The sequence below is a fragment of the Bufo gargarizans genome, chromosome 6 (genome assembly GCF_014858855.1).
Source record: "Bufo gargarizans isolate SCDJY-AF-19 chromosome 6, ASM1485885v1, whole genome shotgun sequence".
Taxonomy (NCBI): domain Eukaryota; kingdom Metazoa; phylum Chordata; class Amphibia; order Anura; family Bufonidae; genus Bufo; species Bufo gargarizans.
In genome coordinates, this window is record NC_058085.1 from 206852661 (window position 1) to 206879361 (window position 26701).

Genomic DNA, 26701 nt, shown 5'->3' on the forward strand with positions numbered 1-26701 from the left:
GCAGCTGTTTTCACGTGCGGTTTTGCAAGCTCCACACCTTTCTTAAATAGGGGAACGACACGGCGGAACAGACCCTGAAATAACCCGGCGAGTCCAGAACCATGCATGAATTCAGTACCGTGAAAGCCGTCCAAGCCATGACCGGCTTGTGTTATGTAATAATGCGTATACGCGTCCGGGTCACCGTACACTCTCTGGGACAACATTTTAGTGCGTCGTCACCGCGCGCGGTCTAAAGTGTAAACGCACAATAGTCTTGCCGTATTTGAATTTAACAGGTTTAGCCTGATCCGTCAGTATAGATATTGTAACAGTGTCAAAATGATGTTTACAAACAGGTATATAGTCCGGACGGTGATACTTTTGCGTGACTATATCACCATTTTTGCCACCTAACTCGACAGTTCTTAAAAGTTGTACGTAACTATCACCAACAAGTTGATGTTGGACGATATCGGTACATACAATGTATAAAAACCGGCTTTAATATCGGAATTATTTTTTTTTCTCTTTTGATGAAACTAGAGCAATCCCCTTTATACCACCAACATGATGTTCTAAAACAGGTAAGCTGGGTCCTTTGTAGCGGAGAGTGATGTGCTCGGTGTCGACATTCATGAGCGGCGAAGCTTTCGAATACCCCGTCAGCCCCAAAATATTCCCCAACTTCACACAAGGCATGAACTTGTATGCTGTTGAATTCAGTACGTAAACGGTTCTGTCAATATCGTCGTATCTTAGACGCAATTGATCGGAAGGTATTTTTATAGATTCAAGTTTGCCATTAATGGCTTTGATGAGATCTTGCATATTGGAGTAATAACCCCTATTAACAAAAAGCTCGCTGATCGTCTCGTCGCGCTGTGCGACGTAGAATACACCATCTCCCGGGCCAAAGGTTTCCCACATATGTGGATACTGAATCTCCACTAAAGCTACTTCGTAAGGGCCACGAAGATGCACCGCTTTTGCTAACTTAGTGGTGTAATCGGCGATGCTGTTTTCGGGATAAAGTTTGGCAGAGGCGTTGCAGGGCAGCGTGATAAAAAACAATCCATCCTCCATAGTTTACAGACGCATCAACTGTTTTTCAGGCACCCAAGAGTTAAACTTGTCAGGGTAACCTATCCACTTTACAAAACACAACATTTTACCCCGAACTTTCTTCTTTTTCAGTATTTTTTTCTATCCTGTAAACGCGTAGCTTGTCGAGAGTTACTTTTTGGACTTCCTCCGGGAAGAACGAGCCTTCAATGAACTCATCGGACAGGTCTTACAGCTTATAAAGGGGTCTGAGGCCCCTAGTGTTTACAGCGTGAATTTTAAATATCTCGTCCGTATAGGTTTGTTCATACCCCTTTGTAAAAACACCCGTATAACGAACAATTCTGACGTGATCACCTATTTTTAATACCTGTTTAACTTTTTTAATAGTACCGTAACACCCGTAGATATTTTTCCAAACAGTTGAAGAGTTCTCTTTTGTAACATCGACGGGGCGTCGCCTTATAGTTCTGTGGTATGTGTGGTTATAACTATACACCAAGTCTTGTAACTTGTCAATGTATCTGTACGTGTTTTGTTCTCTAAGATAGCGCCACATTTTAGTTTTCAGCGTTCTATTAAAACGCTCGACCAATGATGCCTTAACAGCGTTTGTAGTTTAAAAAAATGATGTATTTTATACGTTTCACAAAGACGCCTCGTAGGTTTGTTTATAAACTCACGGCCCCGATCAGTCTGGAGCTTTCGGGGGGTTCGGCCGCTTAACTTAAATATCTGCTCAAAAGCGGTAGCCACGGTAGCACCGGACTTATTTGAAAGGCCCGGAACCCAGGCATATTTAGATAGAATATCAACGACAGTCAGCAGGTATTTTACACCCTTATTTTCTTTAGAAAAATCCATCCGACACAAGATCTGCCTGCCATTGAGCATCTATATCAGACACCATAACCTTGTTTCTTGTAAAGGATTTTTTAACTGGTTTGTACAACGTGTAAGTATCCTCGTTGTTCAACCAGTTTTTTACAGAGTCTTTTCTTATTCCAAATTTCCGTACTTCTCTGTATAAAGAGTCAACGACCCCATAAGAGCCGACAGCTTTTGGCGTGTAGTACGGTTTTCGCAATATTTTGCAGGCATTTTAGCTGTGCTTTAAACAGCGTCTACTTAACAACACGTCCTAAATGTTTATACAATTTTAAATAATCAAGCTATTATATTTATTGTAAAAAGAAAAAACAGAATACATTTTTATTTAAAACTGTTTATGTATAGTCAATAAAACATTATAAGACATTACACACAAATAAATTTTATATACATGCAAAGTAAAAATTTATGTAAAACAAAATAAAAACATTATAAGATGTTTAATACAAACAAAGTTTATATACAATCGCCAAAGTAAGAAAATTTACAACGTTAACCAAGCAGCTTGCAACAAGGGCGGTGGCCTTTAGGTAATAATGAGCCACGCAGCGATACACTAGGCGATCTTAACACCGGGGGTGTAAAAGGGCTTCGAGCCACGTCAAAGGGCTCACTCAGCGACCGCTTTTTCAAATTATTGAAAAGTTCTCTTGTTCTTGTATTACCGATAACCGTTGAAGGTGCGTTCAGCTGTGCAATAGTCTCCATAAAATAGTCCCAACCGTGAGGTTTAATATTAGGCAAGCCGTGACTCTGGGTAGCTGTTCGAATCAGGTCAATAATGTTGGATCCGGGTACAGTTTGTTCTTTGTAAATTAACTCACCCATAGCGTTCCAGTACGGCTTATTACCAGCACGGTACAGTTTACTTAACAATAGTTCGGCATTTTTTCTATAACGTGTGTTAATACTGTCAAGTATCTCGTTAGTATCGGTGCTACTTGAGGTTGCATTTGACAATTGTTGTTGATCAGTTTGCGGCTGTGTAATCAGGGTTATACCAGGCATTTCTTTACCGGACTGTTTGTTGAGCATTAAGTACCTCTGTAACACAACTGTGTAGTTCTTAACTTTTTCATCATCTGAAAGGTCATTTCTGTGTAGTATTTCGCTAATTTCATCATCTAAGCGCTGTATGGCTGTTTGGCGTATATCTGTTGCATCTACGTAGGTATTTTTAAGCCTATCCATTTCATTTTTGGAAACCGGGAACATTTTCTCTGCATACTGCATTATGAACCACCGGCTGTATTAGCTATCAGGCTAGTGATTAAAGGTATAGCAAAGCAGAGCAATGTTCCTATAAAACCGCCGCTCTGGTTCACAATGCGCTTCTTTCCTTTAATGGAGTACTTTTTATCGCTTAATTTTTTTATAGCCCTACGCCATTTTTTCAATATATTTTTTTGGCGCTCTTTAAGAGGGATCTTTCCTTTAAGGATGTTGAGAGCTATCTCGCCAATAGCCGATATCAAATCATTACTGGCGTTACGCAATATTGATTTTCGGGCCTTCAGATGTGTTTTGACTAATGCTTTTAAAAGATCCCAATTACAACGGATCCTGTTCGACATCCTTACAGCACCAGCGCAGCTAACAAAAATAACCGTAAAGATGTGAGATACCTCATTTTAGAGCTTCTGTTTGCATACATAAGCTACCACAGATCTGGCGGGAACAGACCGGTTCTGAGTCGTAGGTCCTCAGGCGCGTCAGATCTTAAATCTACAAGTAAATAGCCGTAAGGCTTGTGTGTAGCATCTTCAAAAGCTTCTAAAAAAGAAACTTGTTTTACCGGGGTACATCTGCCGAGCCAACGTAATAACCTGTAATTTATCACGAGGGTTCTTAAAAAGGACCATGTATTTAGTGTTTAAATTTATGGTATGGCTTTTCTTACCCTGACAAAAACGTTTTGAACGAGATACATAATGCTCAAATTTCTGTGGTGTATATATTTGGTGAATGCGTTTTGTATTTCAAGATTTTCACAAGCCGCCTCCATAAGATCATCAACAACCGCCAAATTTACCTTGCCCGTTGGAAATAGATCAGAGTCTGTAACATTTTGTGGGACCCCCTAGATAAACCTGAAGTTTGTAAACAAACGGGTTAGTTCATCATACAATTTCTGCCAACAAGCGTAAAACCAAATGACATTATCAGGTTTGTGCGACTAACGTATCCTTGTGCATTAATACATTTTTAACAAAAAAACTCTTTCTGGAATTTGAGGGTCCTGCTAGAATACACGAAAAAGGGTGTTGAAATTGCGCAGTCATGTTTAATAGCCAAAAGGCAGCGTTGTAAAGTCAACCGTCAGCTGTCTCTTTGTGTAGACGCACTTTTGCGTTTTACATAACGGTCTTGTCTCTATTGTCAAACGCTTCCCATTTCTGAAAATGCCGGCTTGCTCGATGCCTATTGTTTTCTGTGTCTCGGGGTCGTTGTTGTGTGAGTAATCCAACACAAGGTCTTTTAAACTGTCAAAATTAACAAGCCGTGTGTTAGCGACATTGAGTGTTATACCCTTAACCTTCAACACGGTTTTTCCGTTGTTAAGTTTGTAGCCGTAAGTCTTTGGGCCAGCGGATACAAACTCGGTAATGTGGGCATCGTCGGGTATTTCACTAGTTAGTTCACCGAGAAAATCACCCAAGGGGGGCGTCCATTCAGACCCCTTACTCACGAATATGACGGAGTCTGTGTCGTGATAAAGGCAACGTTCCTGTAGCCTGTCTAGGAGCTTGTATAATTCGAGTCTGGCATAGGCGGTTGTAAAACTGGCTATAAAAATGTTTGTGTTTTTGTTGTGGGTGTAGCGCTCTTTTACATAGCGCCAATTGACTACTGCCATATCGTCATAGATGAAATTAACCTCGGAGAGGTCGTAGTACGGCACAAAAGCTAATTTGAAAAGCTCGTCAGGGTCCGTGACTATGCTGGTACGTGACAAGTTTAAACGCTGGCCAAACTTACCCCACAAAGAATTTAGGAACAGTTTTGAAATTTGTCTTTTTGCGGGGTTTACAGATATCTTATCAGATCGCAAGCAGACATCTTTTTTAAAAAAATGCCGCTATGCAAGCCGTTTTTTCAGAATCCGTTTTACACCAACTGGGATAACCGGAAGCCTCCTATTTATCTCTGAGGTGTAATTTGATGTACGGTGCGAAGAAATCGTCTGTTATATTCGGAAAATGCCAGATCTCGGCAATCCTGTAACCTTTTTCAACAGCTAAAACTATCTCTATAATGCACCATGTACCGGTTAGGGACCGCTCATCGTCTGTGTGGCTGCAAATGTCTTTCTGACTGCTTAAGGCGCATGTGTAACATAGCAGAAACATTAGTTTTTTATTTAGCTTTACAGGGAGGACCGGAAAAAATAAATCTCGGGGCGGGTACACTTTAACGCGTGCAATGCCAAAGTATTTTTTGATGTAGCCAAAATGATCATAAATGATTTTTGGGTGTCCTACAGGGTAAGTCTTAGTTTTATTAACAAAAGGGTACAGACTGGTGAAATCGTAATAATGCACTGTTTCATCGGCCTGCACCTTGTGGTAAAGTTTAATGGCGTTAGTGCGCCCGCCGTAAAGTGCGTCATGAGGATCCAAAGGAGTCGGGAATTTCATTTTAATCAGAAAGTCTTTGACCCCCGAATCGTTTGCAATCATTTCCCGCCACTCGTGTTCCCACAGGACGCGGACCGTAAAGCCTTGTCTCTGTAGACGACTTTTCCTGACTAGGAAAGATTGGTATAGCTGCCCGTAGGACGATTTAGTAAGCTCGTTGCTGTCCTGCTCATTATAGCACACAGGACACCCTTGATAAAAACATCCCTGAAATTCAAAAGCGGTGTGTTTACCGTTAACAAAAGCATACCCGTCCAAAAAATATTTACCGACCTTTTTTTCACCGCCCTTTAACGCGTGTTGTATAGAAATGCCTTCAGCATGTTCAAGGTACATGAGCCACTGTATAGCGGGTGTTGAAAAACGTTTCTGGGTCTTGTGGTAATTATCTGCAGGTACAATTGCTATGGTATTTTTGGGTAGAAATTTAAACCGATACATGGCCATGCACATGGATGCCAATGTGATAAGCTGGAGTGGATCAATACATTTAGTGACCGTTTTGTATTTCTTTTCACGTTTAATGTATTGCAACACTTTTTGTTCCATCATGGCCATAATCGTGTCCCTGTAACACTCACAAGCCCTTCTCAAAACCTCAACATCCTGCTTACAGTAAGCTTTAAACTCTTTTTGAAAATTAAAAGGTGTCATTTTTATGTTTCACATACCAATCTGTGAATTCTTTTTTCTCACCGCACCGGGCATCATGTATTCGATGCAGTAATACATAGCGGCCGGTAGGGCGCCTATGTAGTTTTGATTTTTGGCCGTGTTGAAAAAATGCGGGAAGTGACCCTTGGCGCCTGAAAAACCCATAGCCTCGGGCATCTTGCTGAGCCTCATAGGCATGAAATTCAGAGTCTATGAATCTAATTTTTAAGTCCTTCAGGGTAACGAACATTAACCGACCGCCTTGATTTATAATGTCAATTTTAAATTTTTCATTAATAAACTCCGGTAAAACAAGATAAGCGTCGTAGCGGCCTGCATTGTGAGCCATGAACGTGTAACCCGAAAACTTACCGTCGGCAAACCGTCGGCAAACAAAAAAAAAAAAACGCACAAAGTCAAGCGTACAGGTTTTTCCGCTAAAATGCCAGGAGTTGGGGCCGTATAGTGTGGTTGCGTAAATGAAATTGGGTATATGAAAGCCTGTTTCTTGCATGCATTCAAAATCGTAAAAGATATACTTGTCAGTCATTTTTTTGGGGTTGTATGACTGCATGTAACAAACATGGTCGTCAAATTTGTCAACCTGACCACCGCAGATGGTGCATTTTAAACCGTTACATTTGTGCTCATCGCCGCTGTCTATATATTTGTAGCAAAATCCGCAAAAAGTTTTTTTCTTACAAAGAGCTTTATCACTAAGTGACAGGTTTCTATGTGTTTCAAAACATGCCGCTGAACGGCAATACGTCCTACATATCGGGCAACGTGTATTATTAGACTGCTCCGCACAATTTGGGCTCTGGCACGCTTTACAAAACTGCATACAACTATGTTAGTATTTATGTTTGTATACAGTGCAACAAACGTCGCAAAAATAATCGAAGCCGATAAAGGCTTTTAGATTTTTTTTATGCCATAATAATGCTTTTCATGGTGCAATATATAGACGGTCTTTTCTTTAGCGGTGCGGGCTGTGTGATAATAACGCCACTGTCCCCTATTGTGGTACAAAATTTTAATTGTGATGTTTAATTTTGCAGATATTTAAGTTAAGCGGCCGAACCCCCCAAAAGCTCCAGACTGATCGGGGGACGTGAGTTTATAAACAAACCTATGAGGCGTCTTTGTGAAACCTATAAAATACATCATTTTTTAACTACAAACGCTGTTAAGGCATCACTGGTCAAGCGTTTTAATAGAACGCTGAAAACTAAAATGTGGCGCTATCTTAGAGAACAAAACACGTACAGATACATCGACAAGTTACAAGACTTGGTGTATAGTTATAACCACACATACCACAGAACTATAAGGCGACGCCCCGTCGATGTTACAAAAGAGAACTCTTCAACCATTTGGAAAAATATCTACGGGTGTTACGGTACTATTAAAAAAGTTAAACAGGTATTAAAAATAGGTGGTCACGTCAGAATTGTTCGTTATAAGGGTGTTTTTACAAAAGGGTATGAACAAACCTATACGGACGAGATATTTAATATTCACGCTGTAAACACTAGGGGCCTCAGATCCCTTTATAAGCTGAAAGACCTGTCCGATGAGTTCATTGAAAGCTCGTTCTACCCGGAAGAAGTCCAAAAAGTAACTCTCGACAAGCTACGCGTTTACAGGATAGAAAAAATACTGAAAAAGAAGAAAGTTCGGGGTAAAACGTTGTGTTTTGTAAAGTGGATAGGTTACCCTGACAAGTTTAACTCTTGGGTGCCTGAAAAACAGTTGATGCGTCTGTAAACTATGGAGGATGGATTGTTTTTTATCACGCTGCCCTGCAATGCCTCTGCCAAACTTTATCCAGAAAACAGCATCGCCGATTACACTAAGTAGCTTTAGTGGAGATTCAGTATCCACATACGTGGGAAACCTTTGGCCCGGGAGATGGTGTATTCTACGTCGCACAGCGCGACGAGACGATCAGCAAGCTTTTTGTTAAATAGGGTTATTACTCCAAGATGTAAGATGCAAGATCTCATCAAAGCCATTAATGGCAAAGATCTCATCAAAGCCATTAATGGCAAACTTGAATCTATAAAAATACCTTCCGATCAATTGCGGCTAAGATACGACGATATTGACAGAACCGTTTATGTACTGAATTCACCAGCATACAAGTTCATGCCTTGTGTGAAGTTGGGGAATATTTTGGGGCTGACGGGGTATTCGAAAGCTCCGCCGCTCAAGAATGTCGACACCGAGCACATAACTCTCCGCTACAAAGGACCCGGCTTACCTGTTTTAGAACATCATGTTGGTGGTATAAAGGGGATTGCTCTAGTTTCATCAAAAGAGAAAAAAAAAAAAAATCCGATATTAAAGCCGGTTTTTATACATTGTTTGTATGTACCGATATCGTCCAACATCAACTTGTTGGCGATAGTTACGTACAACTTTTAAGAACTGTCGAGTTAGGTGGCAAAAATGGTGATATAGTCACACAAAAGTATCACCGTCCGGACTATATACCTGTTTGTAAACATCATTTTGACACGGTTACAATATCTATACTGACGGATCAGGCTAAACCTGTTAAATTCAAATACGGCAAGACTATTGTGCGTTTACACTTTAGACCGCGCGCGGTGACGACGCACTAAAATGTTGTCCCAGAGAGTGTACGGTGACCCGGACGCGTATACGCATTATTACATAACACAAGCCGGTCATGGCTTGGACGGCTTTCACGGTACTGAATTCATGCATGGTTCTGGACTCGCCGGGTTATTTCAGGGTCTGTTCCGCCTTGTCGTTCCCCTATTTAAGAAAGGTGTGGAGCTTGCAAAACCGCACGTGAAAACAGCTGCCCATAACATCACTAAAGACGTTGTCCCTACGGCTTCGACAGCCTTTATGGATCGTATAAATAGGTTGACTCAGAACCAGGAGGGCTCTGATGTCGTACAAATACGTAAAAAAACGTGTAAAAGAAAACGTGAGCGCGCTGCCATTGTCTTACCAACTTTTATGAATAAAGCAGCACAACCTAAAGAGACGTCGCCGCCAGAAAACAAGAAGTCGCTCACCGAGTAACATCTTCTAGGCCGCCGCTATGGCTTTCGTGCATGACGCATCCGCCGAGTACGCCAAATCAGAGTTGGATATCTTTCAAATACCTCCTACCCAAACAAGCATTGAAAAATCGCTTTATGTAGCGGTGCAGCCAATCGCCGCAATCACTGACAATGCCCCTTTGGAATTCTACATCACGGGCAGCGGTGAATATTATTACGACCTTAATAACACATTGTTACACGTCGTTTGCAAAATCGTTAGTCCTGATAACACACCCATACCAGAAGGATCCCGCGTTGCACTTATTAACTACCCTATAGCGAGTCTTTTTAATCAACTGGATATAACTCTCGGCGACACGCTGATTACAAGAAGCGACAACCTTTATACGTATAGAGCGTATATAGAGTCCCTAATAAATTATAATTCACAAACTTTAGCGTCCCAATTTACAGCCGGTTTATTCTATAAAGACACAGCGGGACATCATGATGACCGGGTTCTCGACGGGCGTAATGACGGCTTCAGCAAGCGAGCAAAGTATTCAGCCCGTTCTAGGAGTGTTGAATCAATGGGCTCCATTTACGCCGATATATTTAATCAATCGAAGTTAATACTGAACGGTTTAGATCTAAAGATAAAATTGACAAGAAACAAAAGACACTTTCTGCCTTATGTCGGCCGAGGCGGCCCATTTTAAAGTACAAATACAGCACGCTTCCCTGTTTGTCAAAAGAGTACAAGTATCGCCCGCTGTAAGAATCGGTCACAGTCGCGCTCTGTTAACCGCTAACGCAAAGTACTCGATCGATCGGGCGTCGCTTAAAGTGTATAGCGTACCCGCCGGCACTCGCATATGTAACCACGAGAATCTTTTCCTCGGCAACCTACCAAAAACAGTAATACTAGCGTTTGTGGATAACGAATCATTTTTGGGGAGTTACCAAAGAAACCCTTTGTGCTTCAACCACTATAATGTGAATTATGCAGCCTTATATTTGGATGGTCAACAGATACCGGCAAAACCTTTTCAACCTAACTTCCAAGACGAATCAGCTGTTCGTGAATATATGTCACTAGTACATATTTCCGGGAAACACAAGGCCGACAACGCTTTATCCGTCGATCAACACGAGTTTTTGAACGGTTACACTTTGTTCGCTTTTGATTTATCGCCGGATCAAGAGCCAGGTGGTCATTTCTCTCTAGTAAAAACTGGCAATCTGCGAGCTGAAATTAGATTTGCCGAACCGATTGCGAACACAATTAATATGATTGTATATTCAGTTCATGAAAATATTATTGAAATAAATAATCGTTGTGAGGTATTATATGATTTTCAATAGACATGAATAATTATGAAATTGCCTGTGTTATTAAAGCTGATATTAACGCCAGGCGCATATTTAAAGGTGTATTCCCGTGTGATTTTATTACCGGGGGGTAAAATCATCGACAGGCCCGCAGCCTACATTGTAAATACGGATCATTCGTATCAGTGGGGGAAGCATTGGATTTTAATTATATTATACCCGAATGATATATCTATTTTTTTGATAGTTATGGTTTATCCCCCGCAAATGAAATATTTCCGGGCGACTTTATGCAGTTTTTATATAAAAATTCTAAGACTATAAGATATCAAAACAGACAAATACAAGACGCCGTTAGCTCCGTCTGAGGCCATTACTGTCTTACAATGTCTCGCTAAAGGAATATCTTTTGAAAATGTTTTAGAAATGTTCACTAACGATTTTAGAAAAAATGACCGTATTGTGCGATCATTTGTAACAAGCGCATTAAACGCTTATGTATACGATGCTGTAATTACAAGCAAACATGCCTGTCCCTACGTGAATGTTGCAAATAACAAAATGAATAAAGCTTTTTAACCGAATTATATTTGTCATCGTTTGATTTTAATACTATTATATTAAAATATCAGGCACTATACATTTTAATATCAAACACTATAAATTTTAATAGCTCGAACTATAAATTTTAATAGCTAAACCAAATTTTAATAGCTAGACCTATACATTTTAAAAGCAAACACTATAAATTTTAATAGCTAGACCTATAAAATTTAATAGCTAGACCTATAAATTTTAAGAGACGAATACTCTTTATATCAAACAATATCAAGCGATATAAACTTAATATCAAGCAGCATCAAATGATAAACTTTATATCAAACACCATCAATATAAAAGGGGCGGGGTTAGCTGTATAAAAGGGGGTGTGGTACCTGTCACTTTTAGTTTGACGAAACATATACCCTCTTACTACCCAGGTCTCTAGGACTGTGGATTCTCGTGTTGTCCACGGTTCTCTCCAATACATCGTTCATTGGGAGGGTTATGGTCCTGAGGAGAGGATGTGGGTCCCAGTGACGGACATTAAGGCCACTCGTCTCATCAGGGCTTTCCATAGGTCCCATCCTGAGAAGGTGGGCTCTGAGTGTCCGGAGTCCACTCAGAAGAATCTGAGAATCTCTCCCAGATGTTCTTCAGAACCTCCTCCTTGAGGTTCCTTTTGTTTTGCTTTCGTTTTCTCATCTCGTTAGCCTCTCTCAGCTGTCATGTAGTTGCACTGATTGCATCCCTTTAAATCCCTTCCCATACTGCATCACTTTGCGGTTTATACAACTTCCTGGAGTGTGTGCATGCTGGATGCTACTACTAAGTCTTCTACAGATAAGTTTTGTTCATTCATTTGTGTTTTCCTGTTTGCTGGATCCCAGGTGACCCTGACTCCCTCCGTATAAAGTGTAGGGAGCCGGTGGTAGTGTCCCCTCACTATTATAGGGTGTTCAGGTGTTATACAGTCGAGGAACGAGGATATGCAATCATCTAGCATTGAGATTTTTGCATAGGCTGAGCAGTTAGGGAGAGAGCCAGGTCTGTTGCAGGGCTCTCCCTTTGGTTCCTTAGTTTTGGATCCAGTCAGTCAGATCTTCATTTTGTGTCTTCTAGTTTTCTGTACACCGTCCGTGACACCGAGTGGCCAAACTGCTACCCAAAGCCCACTTATTGATCACAACGTGCCAACACGGCAATTTGACCTGAATACTACAGTCCCATATAGTATATCTTCCATGTACTTTATCATTTAGCTACAATATCCTGCCTACATTCAGTGAGTTGCTTGTGTGATCATAATCTTTTCCTGCCATTCATCAGCGCAGGACGCACTAAGGTACATTGGTACACCATACACTTTTTCCAGGGTGCAGGTGCCCATAGAAAGGGCTCTTAATGGCACCAGTGCCATAGATTCGTCACCACTGCACCATCCTGTGGATAGTTACTTGCTACACCATTCCTTTAAAGGGAATCTGTCATGTGGATATTTGATTAATTATACTAATTATATACAATAATTAACTATTAAAAAGTACCTTAGATGTATTCACTTACTGGTGTGACAGATGGTTACCTCATAATATACACACAAAGATGCCACATGCTAATGAGCTGATACGAGTCCGGCGTGATGTCATTGAGTCCAGCGTATATTTAATTCAGAGCTATAGCCACTCCCCTGCCCACAGGCTGCTGATTCCTATGGAAACAAACTGTCATTCAGCAGCAGGTGGGCGGGGAGAGTCAGGAACTCAAATATTCATGACTCATCATTATCTGCTGCAGCTTTTCAATACAAGATGTTGGCAGATTGAGTGGGTCAATTAAAGAAAGTGACCCAGCATTTTGCTAAGCGAATCAGTCACTTATTTATGTTGCCCTTAGTTAGGACACCATAAAACTGGTGACAGGTTCCCTTTAAAAAGGAACTGTAACTTCTCCTGACACCTGCTCCAGCAGCTGTTCGCATTCCTTTTGTTTTAACAATTCTGGAACGTCAATTCTTATGGCGTCTTCCGGTAGAGTACTACAGTTGCAAGAAAAAGTATGTGAACCCTTTGGAATGATATGGATTTTAGCACAAATTGGTCATAAAATATGATCTGATCTCAGGTCTTCTGAGAGCTCTTTTGTGCGAGGCATGCAAACTGGTGTGTATTTTTTATAGGGCAGGGCAGCTGTAACCAACACCTCCAATCTCATCACATTGATTGGACTCCAGTTCGCTGACACCTCACTCCAATTAGCTCTTGGAGAGGTCATTAGTCTAGGGGTTCGCATACTTTTTCCACCTGCACTGTGAATGTTTACATGGTGTGTTCAATAAAAACATGGTAACATTTAATTATGTGTGCGTTATTAGTTTAAGCAGACTGTGATTGTCTATTGTTGTGACTTAGATGAAGATCAGATCACATTTTATGACCAATTTGTGCAGGCTAACAATTAATAGGCACAAATCCACTCTGATGTTCATTGCTGGTCAGCCCAGATCACTTGTTAAATTGGACAGAAATATCCCATGTGTGGAAAACTTTAACTACCTGGGAATAAATGTGTCACCTAAACTGTCGGACTTTGAAGGACTTAAATTTTATTATTGAAATGTCTATGTTGTTAACTGGCTTGCTCTTCCAGCCAATCACATATTCCACAGACTGGTTATATTTTATGGTACTGTAAATTAAATCTGGCTGTTAAGTTATGATGAAAAGTTCATTTTAAAAGTGAAAATATTGTATTGTTTTAGCTGGAACTATAGTCTCCTTAATGACCCACTTTTTATTTTCAATGTTCAAAGAAACTTATTTTATGACCAAAAAAAAATAAAAAATTATAAACACTGCCCCACAGTGCATACTGCTGTAAAACAAATTATACAGGAGAAAAAAAAAAAAGAAGTCTTAAAGAATATATAAGTGTGGAAATGTAACAAAAATTAGCACAAATTAACACAAGACGCCAGCTAAAGCAATACCTACCTCAGCTTCATCAAATGTCAAGAGCAAGTCTGAAGTGCCTGACAGTATTCCACGGGAACCATCAATGAGATAATCACGAGCTGGGACAGAGTATGGGTCAGCATGCAGCATCTGAGCAGCTTGGACCAGCTTGGCACAGGCATTTTCTACTCTATGAAAAGATAAATATTCTTAAAGGTACAATTCTGTGATAATTTGCACTAAATGACAATTATTTCTATGGCTTGATTTTGCATTTTGTTCTATTGCTTGTCTCAAAAATGTAGCTGTAAAACTGGCATGAAATGTAGGGGTATCCTAAACTGATGTCTCTGAATAGGGCCGCTTGCTGCTGTCAGCCATGTTCAGCAACATGTTTATAATTCTGTTGGTTGTTACTGGAAAGACTCAACAAGATAGCGGACAGACATAGCCTTAGTAACCAGAAAATCACCAGAAAGAGCCCTATGTAAAAGATGGAAGGATAACACAATTGTGAATGCAGTTCAGGGCTATAAAACAGGTTACAATCCAAGATCAGGATGGTATGCTAAGCTACTCAACTTTACATATACAGTCAGGTCCATAAATATTGGGACATCAACACAAATCTAACATTTTTAGCTCTATACACCATAATGGATTTGAAATGAAACAAACACGATGTGCTTTAACTGCAGACTGTCAGCTTTAATGTGAGGGTATTTACATCCAAATCAAGTGAACGGTGTAGGAATTACAACAGTTTGCATATGTGCCTCCCACTTGTTAGGGGGACCAAAAGTAATGGGACAATTGGCTTCTCAGCTGTTCCATGGCCAGGAGTGTGTTATTCCCTCATTATCCCAATAAGAATGAGCAGATAAGGTCCAGAGGTTATTTCAAGTGTGCCATTTGCATTTGGAATCTGTTGCTGTCAACTCTCAAAATGAGAACCAAAGAGCTGTCGCTATCAGTGAAGCAAGCCATCATTAGGCTGAAAATACAAAAACAAACCCATCAGAGAGATAGCAAAAATATTAGGCGTGGCCAAAACAACTGTTTGGAACATTCTTAAAAAGAAGGAACGCACCGGTGAGCTCAGCGACACCAAAAGACACCGGAAAACAACTGTGGTGGATGACCAAAGAATTCTTTCCCTGGTGAAGAAAACACCCTTCACAACAGTTGGCCAGATCAAGAACACTCTCCAGGAGGTAGGTGTATGTGTGCCAAAGTCAACAATCAAGAGAAGACTTCACCAGAGTGAATACAGAGGGTTCACCACAAGATGTAAACCATTGGTGAGCCTCAAAAACAGGAAGGCCAGATTAGAGTTTGCCAAACGACATCTCAAAAAGCCTTCACAGTTCTGGAACAACATCCTATGGACAGATGAGACCAAGATTAACTTGTACCAGAGTGATGGGAAGAGAAGAGTATGGAGAATGAAAGGAACTGCTCATGATCCTAAGGATACCACCTCATCAGTGAAGCATGGTGGTCGTAGTGTCATGGCATGGGCATGTATGGCTACCAATGGAACTGGTTGTTATCTTGTATTTATTGATGATGTGACTGCTGACAAAAGCAGCAGGATGAATTCTGAAGTGTTTCGGGCAATATTATTTATATACTGCAAAAAGCAACCAAAGAGTTTTTTAAGGGAAAGAAGTAGAATGTTATGCAATGGCCAAGTCAATCACCTTGCCTGAATACGAGTGAGCATGCATTTAACTTGCTGAACACAAAACTGAAGGGAAAATGGCCCAAGAACAAGCAGGAACTGAAGGCAGTTGCAGTAGAGGCCTGGCAGAGCATCACCAGGGATGAAACCCAGCATCTGGTGATGTCTATGCGTTCCAGACTTCAGGCTGTAATTGACTACAAAGGATTTGCAACCAAGTATTAAAAAGTGAAAGTTTGATTTATGATTATTATTCTGTCCCATTACTTTTGGTCCCTTAACAAGTGGGACGCACATAAGCAAACTGTTGTAATTCCTACACCTTTCACCTGATTTGGATGTAAATACCCTCAAGGTAAAGCTGACAGTCTGCAGTTAAAGCCCATCTTGTTAATTTCATTTCAAATCTATTGTGGTGGTGTAGAGCCAAAAACATTTGAATTGTGTCGATGTCCAAATATTTATGGACCCGACTGTAAATCAGCCCTAGATTTAAACTATTTGGACGTATGACTAATATGAACACTTATAATATTTAAATACAGTTATTTCAAAAAAATATATATTAAACCTAAAAGTGCCATTCAGGCACAAGTTACTGTAGAGGCCAGTGATTGGCTAGCAGTGGGGAAGTGCATATACACTGCAAGGTTCTGGTCCTGCAGGGCCTGAAAATAGTGGAGACTAGAGCTGCAGACTCTGCCACTGGAAACCATTGAAAGGTAAGTGGTGTTTTTTTTTTTTAGCAGTCTCACCAGCCATCCTTCAACAATTGTTTTGTCTCGGACCACTTCATAGCTATTTAAAGGAATATGTTGAATGCACATACAATGTCACAACAATTATATATTAATTAGGGCCGGGATTTGACATTTACAGATACTAGGCTGCGCTACTGCCACTGCGCCACCAATGATAACTCACCCATTAATACAAATACAGGAGGCGGGTGCTGGCGGCAGAATCACTTAAATGGCCCCCGACCTCTATGACAGGGCGCTGTGATCCGTGGCAGTTAACCCCTCAGGTGCGGCTCCTGATGGGTTAACTGCCATGGATCGTAGTGCCCCGTCATAGAGGTCGGGGGCCATCTATGTGATTCTGCCGCCAGCACCCGCCTTCTGTATTTGTATTAAAAAGGTTACTCATCTTCACCCACCCCCTTCCCCAGTACTAAAAACATCGGTGGCCCAGTGAGTCTCCCCCCTCCTTGCCCCCCAACATTATAATCATTGTTGGTAGTGGCCACAGGGTCCCCTCCCCTCCTCTTTATTCATTGGTGGTGCAGTGGCAGGTTACATATTGCCAAGCCCAAAAAAGTGCGAACTATTACAATATAAAAAAAAAAAAAACTCCTATATGGTGTATGCCGTAACATAAATAAAAAATAGGACTGTTCGATTATGGGCCGAACGTTCCATAAAATGGGGAATGCACGCTGCTTTTTTGTGCGTTTTATTTTCTTTGCGTGGTATCGAGTATCGCAATACTTTACGGTATCGAAATCAAGACAACCCTAAGTAAACGTCATACACAAATCAAAGACCACTGCTATTGAAGTTGTTCTTCTCAAGTTGCATTAAAGTTGAAATTGAAAGCACTGTACCCCAAAACTTAGCATAGCCTAAATATAAAAAAATAAATAAAAAAAAAAACACAACACAGTTTCCCCTCCCTTCACATGACTACGGAAATAAAGGAAGAAGTGTTTAATTTCCATTTTTTCAGTTATTGGGTGAAATGCTCTGTATGGTGCAAATCCCTTTCAGACCTATGCCTCTATGGAACAGTGCAATTCTAAGATTCCCCAGTACTATATTTATAATGATGGGTTAGGTTCCCCGTCTATAACTCACTTGATGAAGGCAGGAGGCATGTCCCTTTTCATAATCTGATCTTCAGTTGTCTGAACCGTCTCTTTGCCAACCTTAAAGAAATTGAAAACAAAAATATCATAAAAAACAAAACAAAAAAACAAAAACAAAAAAAACACACGTTGAAAGGAGGGACCATGAAGCAGCATTATCTCTATTTTCAAGCACATATTCTTACAAGAATTATCAAATTTAAAACCAAATATTTAAAACATTAGGACATCAACAATTAAGTTATTGTTCACATTTGCTTTGTGATTCACCTGGAAAATCATATGATGGATCAGTTACAACATCATACAGTGCTATAAATAGGAAGCTACTGTAAACAGTGCATCACTGACCATGCACCATCCAGAATGCTATAAACACAGTAACAAGCCAAGATCAATTTTTTTGCGGCGCCATGGCCAGGATCTTTAGGGCCGAAGCCTGGAAGTTCGGGGCCGCGCTCCGGAAATGCGGATGCGGAGAGCAAATAGTATGCTCTACGCATCTTTCGGCCCCATAGAGAATGAATGGGTCCACACCCATTCCCGATATTGCAGAACGGATGCAGACCCATTTGCAGATGTGTAAATGGACCCTTAACCTCATACCACCCTTGATGAAAAAATATAATAAACTACTCTGGATACAACTAGTACTATTGGCTAAGGCCATGATTCAAATCGACTGCGCCGACAATATCCCACTGGATCAATAAGATTGGTCAAATTGCAAGGTTGGAGGAACTTTGCTCATATGCAAATGGCCAACACAATAAATACTAGCTTACCTTGGCTCCTTGGAAGTCCTTCGCACAAGGCCCAGACATACTCCCATATATATCTTAACCCCTTAAGGACACAGGGCGTACAGGTACGCCCTTGTGCCCTGGTACTTAAGGACACAGGGCGTACATGTACACCCTGTGCATTTTCGATCACTGCCGTGCGGCTGGCAGTGATCGGAACCCGGTGCCTGCTCAAATCATTGAGCAGGCACCTAGGCTAAATGCGCGGGGGGTCCCGTGACCCCCCCATGTCGGCGATCGCGGCAAACCGCAGGTCAATTCAGACCTGCGGTTTGCTGCGATTTCTGCAGTTTCTGATCCCCGCGGTCCCTGACCGCGGGGATCAGAAACTTTAGGATTAATTTTTTTTTCCAGTATCCCTCCCCCCTGCACCCCTGAGTTATTTTTCACACGGTGGGAGGTGCAGGGGGAGGGTTGCGGGCGGTGCGGGAGGTGCGGTAGGCGGGATCGCGATCCCCCGCCCGCCTCCCATTGCATAATCGTTGGCGTCTAGTGGGTATACCAGGGTGCCAGCACATTGCTGGCACCCTGGTATAAACGGCTGACATCGGTGATGCGATGTCAGCCGTTTAACCCTTTCCATACAGCGGTCCGTACGGACCGCTGTATGGAAAAGGTTAACAGCTCAGGGAGCTCCCTCCCTCTCCCATCGGGGGGCTGCTGTGCCTTTGCAGCCCCCCGAATGGAGAGGGAGAGAGCTTCCAGGCAGCCCCCCCAAGCCCCGTCCTTACCCTTCCCCGTCTGCGCAGTTCTGGCAACTACTGAGCAGACGGGGAAGGTTCCCATGGCAACAGGACGCCTTCTCAGGCATCCTGCTGTCCATGGTTCTGAACAGATCTGTGCTAAAAGCATAGATCTGTTCAGTGTAAGTAAAATACAGTGCAGTACCCTATATAGAGTACAGTACTGTATTATGCAGACATCAGACCCACTGGATCTTCAAGAACCAAGTGGGTCTGGGTCAAAAAAAAAAGTGGAAAAAAAGTGAAAATAAAGTAAAAATCAAAAAACACATTTATCACTGATTAAAAATGAAAAAAAAAAAAAATTCCCTACACATGTTTGGTATCGCCGCGTCCGTAACGACCTGATCTATAAAACGGTAATGTTACTTTACCCGAACGGTGAACGCCATAAAAATAAAAAATTAAAAACTATGATGAAATTGGAATTTTGCCCACCTTACTTCCCAAAAAAGGTAATAAAAGTTTTAAAAAAGTCGCATGTACGCCAAAATTGTAACAATCAAACCGTTATCTCATCCCGCAAAAATCATACCCTACCCAAGATAATCGCCCAAAAACTGAAAAAGTTATGGCTCTTAGACTATGGAAACACTAAAACATGATTTCTTTTGTTTCAAAAATGAAATCATTGTGTAAAACTTACATAAATAAAAAAAAGTATACATATTAGGTATCGCCGCGTCCGTATTGACCGGCTCTATAAAAATATCACATGACCTAACCCCTCAGATGACCACCGTAAAAAAATAAAAATAAAAACGGTGTAAAAAAAGCCATTTTTTGTCATCTTCCGTCACAAAAAGTGTAATAGCAAGCAATCAAAAAGTCATGTGCACCCCAAAATAGTGCCAATAAAATCGTCATCTCATCCCACAAAAAATGAGACCCTACTTAAGATAATCGCTCAAAAATTGAAAAAAAACTATGGCTCTTAGACTATGGAGACACTAAAACATTTAAAAAAAAAAAATAAATGAAATTATTGTGTAAAACTTACATAAATAAAAAAAATTGTATACATATTGGGTATCACCGCGTCCGTGACAACCTGCTCTATAAAATTAGCACATGATCTAACCTGTTAGATGAATGGTGTAAATAACAAAAAAAAAAACGGTGCCAAAAAAGCTATTTCTTGTTACCTTGCCGCACAAAAAGTGTAATATAGAGCAACCAAAAATCATATGTACCCTAAACTTGTACCAACAAAACTGCCACCCTATCCCGTAGTTTCTAAAATGGGGTCACTTTTTTGGAGTTTCTACTCTAGGGGTGCATCAGGGGGGCTTCAAATGGGACATGGTGTCAAAAAAACCAGTCCAGCAAAATCTGCCTTCCAAAAACCGTATGGCATTCCTTTCCTTCTGCGCCCTGCCGTGTGCCCATACAGCAGTTTATGACCACATATGGGGTGTTTCTGTAAACTACAGAATCAGGGCCATAAATAATGAGTTTTGTTTGGCTGTTAACCCTTGCTTTGTAAAAAAAAATATTAAAATGGAAAATGTGCCAAAAATGTGAAATTTTGAAATTGTATCTCTATTTTCCATTAAATCTTGTGCAACACCTAAAGGGTTAACAAAGTTTGTAAAATCAGTTTTGTATACCTTGAGGGGTGTAGTTTCTTAGATGGGGTCACTTTTATGGAGTTTCTACTCTAGGGGTGCATCAGGGGGCTTCAAAAGGGACATGGTGTCAAAAAAACCAGTCCAGCAAAATCTGCCTTCCAAAAACCGTATGGCATTCCTTTCCTTCTGCGCCCTGCCGTGTGCCCATACAGCAGTTTATGACCACATATGGGGTGTTTCTGTAAACTACAGAATCAGGGCCATAAATAATGAGTTTTGTTTGGCTGTTAACCCTTGCTTTGTAACTGGAAAAAAAATATTAAAATGGAAAATCTGCCAAAAAAGTGAAATTTTGAAATTGTATCTCTATTTTCCATTAAATCTTGTGCAACACCTAAAGGGTTAACAAAGTTTGTAAAATCAGTTTTGAATACCTTGAGGGGTGTAGTTTCTTAGATGGGGTAACTTTTATGGAGTTTCTACTCTAGGGGTGCATCAGGGGGATTCAAATGGGACATGGTGTCAAAAAACCAGTCCAGCAAAACATGCCTTCCAAAAACCAAACGGCGCACCTTTCACTCTACGCCCCGCTGTGTGGCCGTACAGTAGTTTACGGCCACATATGGGGTGTTTCTGTAAACGGCAGAGTCAGGGCAATAAAGATACAGTCTTGTTTGGCTGTTAACCCTTGCTTTGTTAGTGGAAAAAATTGGTTAAAATGGAAAAATAGGCAATAAAATGAAATTCTCAAATTTCATCCCCATTTGCCAATAACTCTTGTGCAACACCTAAAGGGTTAACAAAGTTTGTAAAATCAGTTTTGAATACCTTGAGGGGTGTAGTTTATAGAATGGGGTCATTTTTGGGTGGTTTCTATTATGTAAGCCTCGCAAAGTGACTTCAGAGCTGTAGTGGTCCCTAAAAATTGGGTTTTTGTAAATTTCTGAAAAATTTCAAGAATTGCTTCTAAACTTCTAAGCCTTGTAACATCCCCAAAAAATAAAATATCATTCCCAAAATAATTCAAACATGAAGTAGACATATGGGGAATGTAAAGTCATCACAATTTTTAGGGGTATTACTATGTATTACAGAAGTAGAGAAACTGAAACTTTGAAATTTGCTAATTTTTCCCAATTTTTGGTAAATTTGACATTTTTTTATGCAAAAAAAAATATTTTTTTTAACTTTATTTTACCAGTGTCATGAAGTACAATATGTGACGAAAAAACAATCTCAGAATGGCCTGGATAAGTCAAAGCGTTTTAAAGTTATCACCACTTAAAGTGACAGTGGTCAGATTTGCAAAAAATGGCCTGGTCCTAAGGTGTAATAAGGCTGTGTCCCTAAGGGGTTAAATCTACTAAAATGGAATGTGAAGATGCGTTTAGGCGTTTCGTCCCTGCGCCTTCCACCTCTATAATTTTCTTTACAGATTTATCAAAGAATAGATTACATTCTCCTCTCCTCTAAACACGTAATATGTAAATTTACTTTGACTTTGTGATAAACGTTTTGTCAAGGTATGTTTATATAGGTTTACCCATACTTTTATCTGAACCATGCTAGCTCCATACTAGCCATAAGCACCTTGGGGCAACTTGAGAAGGTTGAGATTGATGTATAATTAAGTTTATAGAATAAATAGCCCATACGAAGGTAGTGAAGTCGTAGCAGACCTCTAGCAACTTTTTATTCGCACATGTTACTTGATGTGTTTAGCTCATTTATCTGTTCTGTACTTTTCTCTACTTTGTGAAAATCAATAAAAAGGAGATTTGACACAAATGCTGTATCTTTACAACATCTGTCTGCAGGAAATCACCATTGTGCTGTACATGTCACTTTGATCCCCGAGAATAAAACCTCGCTTGTCTTTCCAGCTATAAATGGGAGTAATCTGCATTTCTTACACAATAGCGATGAGATGCCCCATCTTTCCAGCTGAATACACCAATACCCAGAGTAGGAAGCATGAACTCCATAGTCAAATCAGTGGTAACTGTCAGACATAGCACAATGGAGCCCCAGTTTCTGAATGCGTTTTGTACAAAACCATCTGAGCCCGTCTGCCGTACATCTAGGCGATCTCTGTTAGACAGGTCCTAACACTAAATACTACCCGTTATGCGCCATATTGGCCACCATAAAATTTGTACAAAATGCATTGGCCAAGCATCTCACTTTATATATAAGCGTAGCATTAGCACTATCATTTCTGGCATTATTGTAATTTATCTGATTTGCAGGGTGCTGCTGCATTGTCTTTTTCCTCTAGGTCTTTGCCATGGCCAAAAATGATAGACACACACACACACATATATATTATATTTATTTTATTTATTACACACACAACTAACTCTAGCAAGATATTTATATACTGCAGGAGTAACCCTAATAATATATTATATACACTCACCTAAATAATTATTAGGAACACCTGTTCTATTTCTCATTAATGCGATTATCTAGTCAACCAATCACATGGCAGTTGCTTCAATGCATGTAGGGTTGTGGTCCTGGTCAAGACAATCTCCTGAACTCCAAACTGAATGTCAGAATGGGAAAGAAAGGCGCTTTAAGCAATTTTGAGCGTGGCATGGTTGTTGGTGCCAGACGGGCCGGTCTGAGTATTTCACAATCTGCTCAGTTACTGGGATTTTCACGTACAACCATTTCTAGGGTTTACAAAGAATGGTGTGAAAAGGGAAAAACATCCAGTATGCGGCAGTCCTGTGGGCGAAAATGCCTTGTTGATGCTAGAGGTCAGAATAGAATGGGCCGACTGATTCAAGCTGATAGAAGAGCAACGTTGACTGAAATAACCACTCGTTACAACCGAGGTATGCAGCAAAGCATTTGTGAAGCCACAACACGCACAACCTTGAGGCAGATGAGCTACAACAGCAGAAGACCCCACCGGGTACCACTCATCTCCACTACAAATAGGAAAAAGAGGCTACAATTTGCACGAGCTCACCAAAATTGGACTGTTGAAGACTGGTAAAATGTTGCCTGGTCTGATGAGTCTCGATTTCTGTCGAGACATTCAAGTGGTAGAGTCCGAATTTGGCGTAAACAGAATGAGAACATGTATCCATCATGCCTTGTTACAACTGTGCAGGCTGGTGGTGGTGGTGTAATTGTGTGGGGGATGTTTTCTGGGAACACTTTAGGCCCCTTAGTGCCAATTGGCGATCGTTTAAATGCCATGGGCTACCTGAGCATTGTTTCTGACCATGTCCATCCCTTCATGACCACAATGTACCCATCCTCTGATGGCTACTTCCAGCAGGATAATGCACCATGTCACAAAGCTCGAATCATTTCAAATTGGTTTCTTGAACATAACAATGAGGTCACTGTACTAAAATGGCCCCCAGTCACCAGATCTCAACCCAATAGAGCATCTTTGGGATGTGGTGGAAAGGGAGTTTCGTGCCCTAGATGTGCATCCCTCAAATCTCCATCAACTGCAAGATGCTATCCTATCAATATGGGCCAACATTTCTAAAGAATGCCATCAGCACCTTGTTGAATCAATGCCATGTAGAATTAAGGCAGTTCTGAAGGCAAAAGGGGGTCCAACACCGTATTAGTATGGTGTTCCTAATAATTCTTTAGGTGACTTACACTAATATATATATATCAGTACAGACCAAAAGTTTGAACACACCTTCTCATTCAAAGAGTTTTCTTTTTTTTAATAGCCCTTACACACCTCCACCTATTTGACCATGAAGGAGAGTGATGGGGTGCTGCGCCAGATGACCTGGCCTCCACAGTCACCGGACCTGAACCCAATCGAGATGGTTTGGGGTGTGCTGGACTGCAGAGTAAAGGCAAAAGGGCCAACAAGTGCTAAGCATCTCTGGGAACTCCTTCAAGACTGTTGGAAGACCATTTCAGGTGACTACCTCTTGAAGCTCATCAAGAGAATGCCAAGAGTGTGCAAAGCAGTAATCAAAGCAAAAGGTGGCTACTTTGAAGAACCTAGAAAATGACATTTTCAGTTGTTTCACACTTTTTGTTATGTATATAATTCTACATGTGTTAATTCATAGTTTTGATGCCTTCAGTGTGAATCTACAATTTTCGTATGAAAATAAAGAAAACTCTTTGAATGAGAAGGTGTGTCCAAACTTTGTGTGTGTATATATATATATATATATATATATATATATATATATATATATATATATATATATATATATATATATATATATTTTAAAAGAGAGACAACTTTTGGTATACAAAGTTCATTTATTGGTTTGTACTGACAGAAAAAATAATAATGTGTGTCCCCGAATATAGCACAGATCAGTTGTTTCTTCACCCTCCTACTCTTTGAAGGGTCAGCTAAAAACTTCTGCATGTTAGATGTTGTACAGTGGCTACAGCAAGTGTCATAACTGCAGCCAATTTGGAGCACTCTAGTTCTGAATTACGTCCTCTGCGAAAATTAGATAAATCTTTGGCTTGAACTAATGCTAGATTGACAGAAATAGACAATATGGCATCTTCTTTTTAAATAAATAATAAAAATTCTATTCACACAGTGTAAGTTAGGACCATGCACAAGAATAATGCGACTGAAGATGGAGAATTTTCTTGTGATAACTTACTTAGGGTACATGTACAATGTGCTTTTGGATGCGTGTCATACTCAAGTAGTGTAGTGGGGCTGCCACAGGAATGAATGGGGCCGCAGCAGGACTCACATTTATTTGCTCCGACATAGGAATTGTAAAATATCCAGCACTGCTCGATTTTTATTTTTTTTGCTTACTGCGGTTCATTCCTATGGCAGCTACGTGACACTGCAAGCTTTGACAGTGCGACAACAGACACCAAAAACGTTGTATAGACATTACCCTTGTGCTTTTGACAGTTCTGATGGCTACTTCCAGCAGGATAATGCACCATGTCACAAAGCTCGAATCATTTCAAATTTGTTTCATTTCAGGTGACTACCTCTTGAAGCTCATCAAGAGAATGCCAAGAGTGTGCAAAGCAGTAATCAAAGCAAAAGGAGGCTACTTTGAAGAACCTAGAATATGACATATTTTCAGTTGTTTCACACTTTTTTGTCATGTATATAATTCCACATGTGTTAATTCATAGTTTTGATGCCTTCAGTGTGAATCTACAATTTTCATTATCATGAAAATAAAGAAAACTCTTTGAATGAGAAGGTGTGTCCAAACTTTTGGTCTGTACTGTATATATGTATATATATATATATATATATATATATATATACATACATACATACATACATATACACACACACACACACACACACACACACACACACACACACACACACAAAATGGCAGCACAGCAGGCCAAATATAAATATGGAGGTGTAGGCCAATGGATCTGGCAACAAATCCAGGACAATGTGAGAATGAAGAAAAACACTATCCACTCCTGTGGTCACAACTAGTGTTGAGCGAACTTCTTTTCAAGGTTCGAGTTATCTAAGAATTCTGCTACGGATTCCGCTACCACGGACCATAACTTATGCTCCATGATAGCGGAATCCATAACAGAATTCTTAGATAAACCCGAATCTTGTACGCTGAACTTGAAACACTAGTCACAACGTTTCAGCTCATAGCTTGAGGGGGAAAAAAAAGGCTCTGTGAATGAGCCAAAAATCAAACTGGTGTAAAGTAGAACTGGCTTAGTTGCCCATAGCAACCAATTAGACTCCACCTTTCATTTTTCACAGCTCCTTCGGAAAATGAAAAGAGGAATCTGATTGGTTGCTATGGGCGACAAAACCAGTTTTCCTTTGCACTAGTTTTGATAAATCTACCACACTGTGTACTTATACAGTGCAAAGTATTCACCCCTTTGATTTTTCGTATTTTGCTACATTACAGCCTTAAGTTCAATGTTTTGTTAATCTGAATTTTATGTGATGTTCAGAACACAATAGTCCAAGT

The 26701-nt window shown here is 40.4% G+C and overlaps 1 protein-coding gene across 4 annotated transcripts in view; it reads right to left on the bottom strand.

Moving 5' to 3' along the window:
• The window catches only part of VCL (vinculin), a 207452-nt gene that overhangs the window by 135678 nt on the left and 45073 nt on the right, over window positions 1-26701 (bottom strand). For all 4 annotated transcript variants that reach the window (XM_044300269.1, XM_044300267.1, XM_044300270.1 and 1 more), the window contains exons 2-3: window positions 17620-17690; window positions 14119-14269 (exon numbers count right to left, since the gene is read on the bottom strand). In XM_044300269.1, coding sequence (XP_044156204.1) covers window positions 14119-14269; window positions 17620-17690 — 222 coding nt within the window. The remainder of the gene's footprint in view (window positions 1-14118; window positions 14270-17619; window positions 17691-26701) is intronic.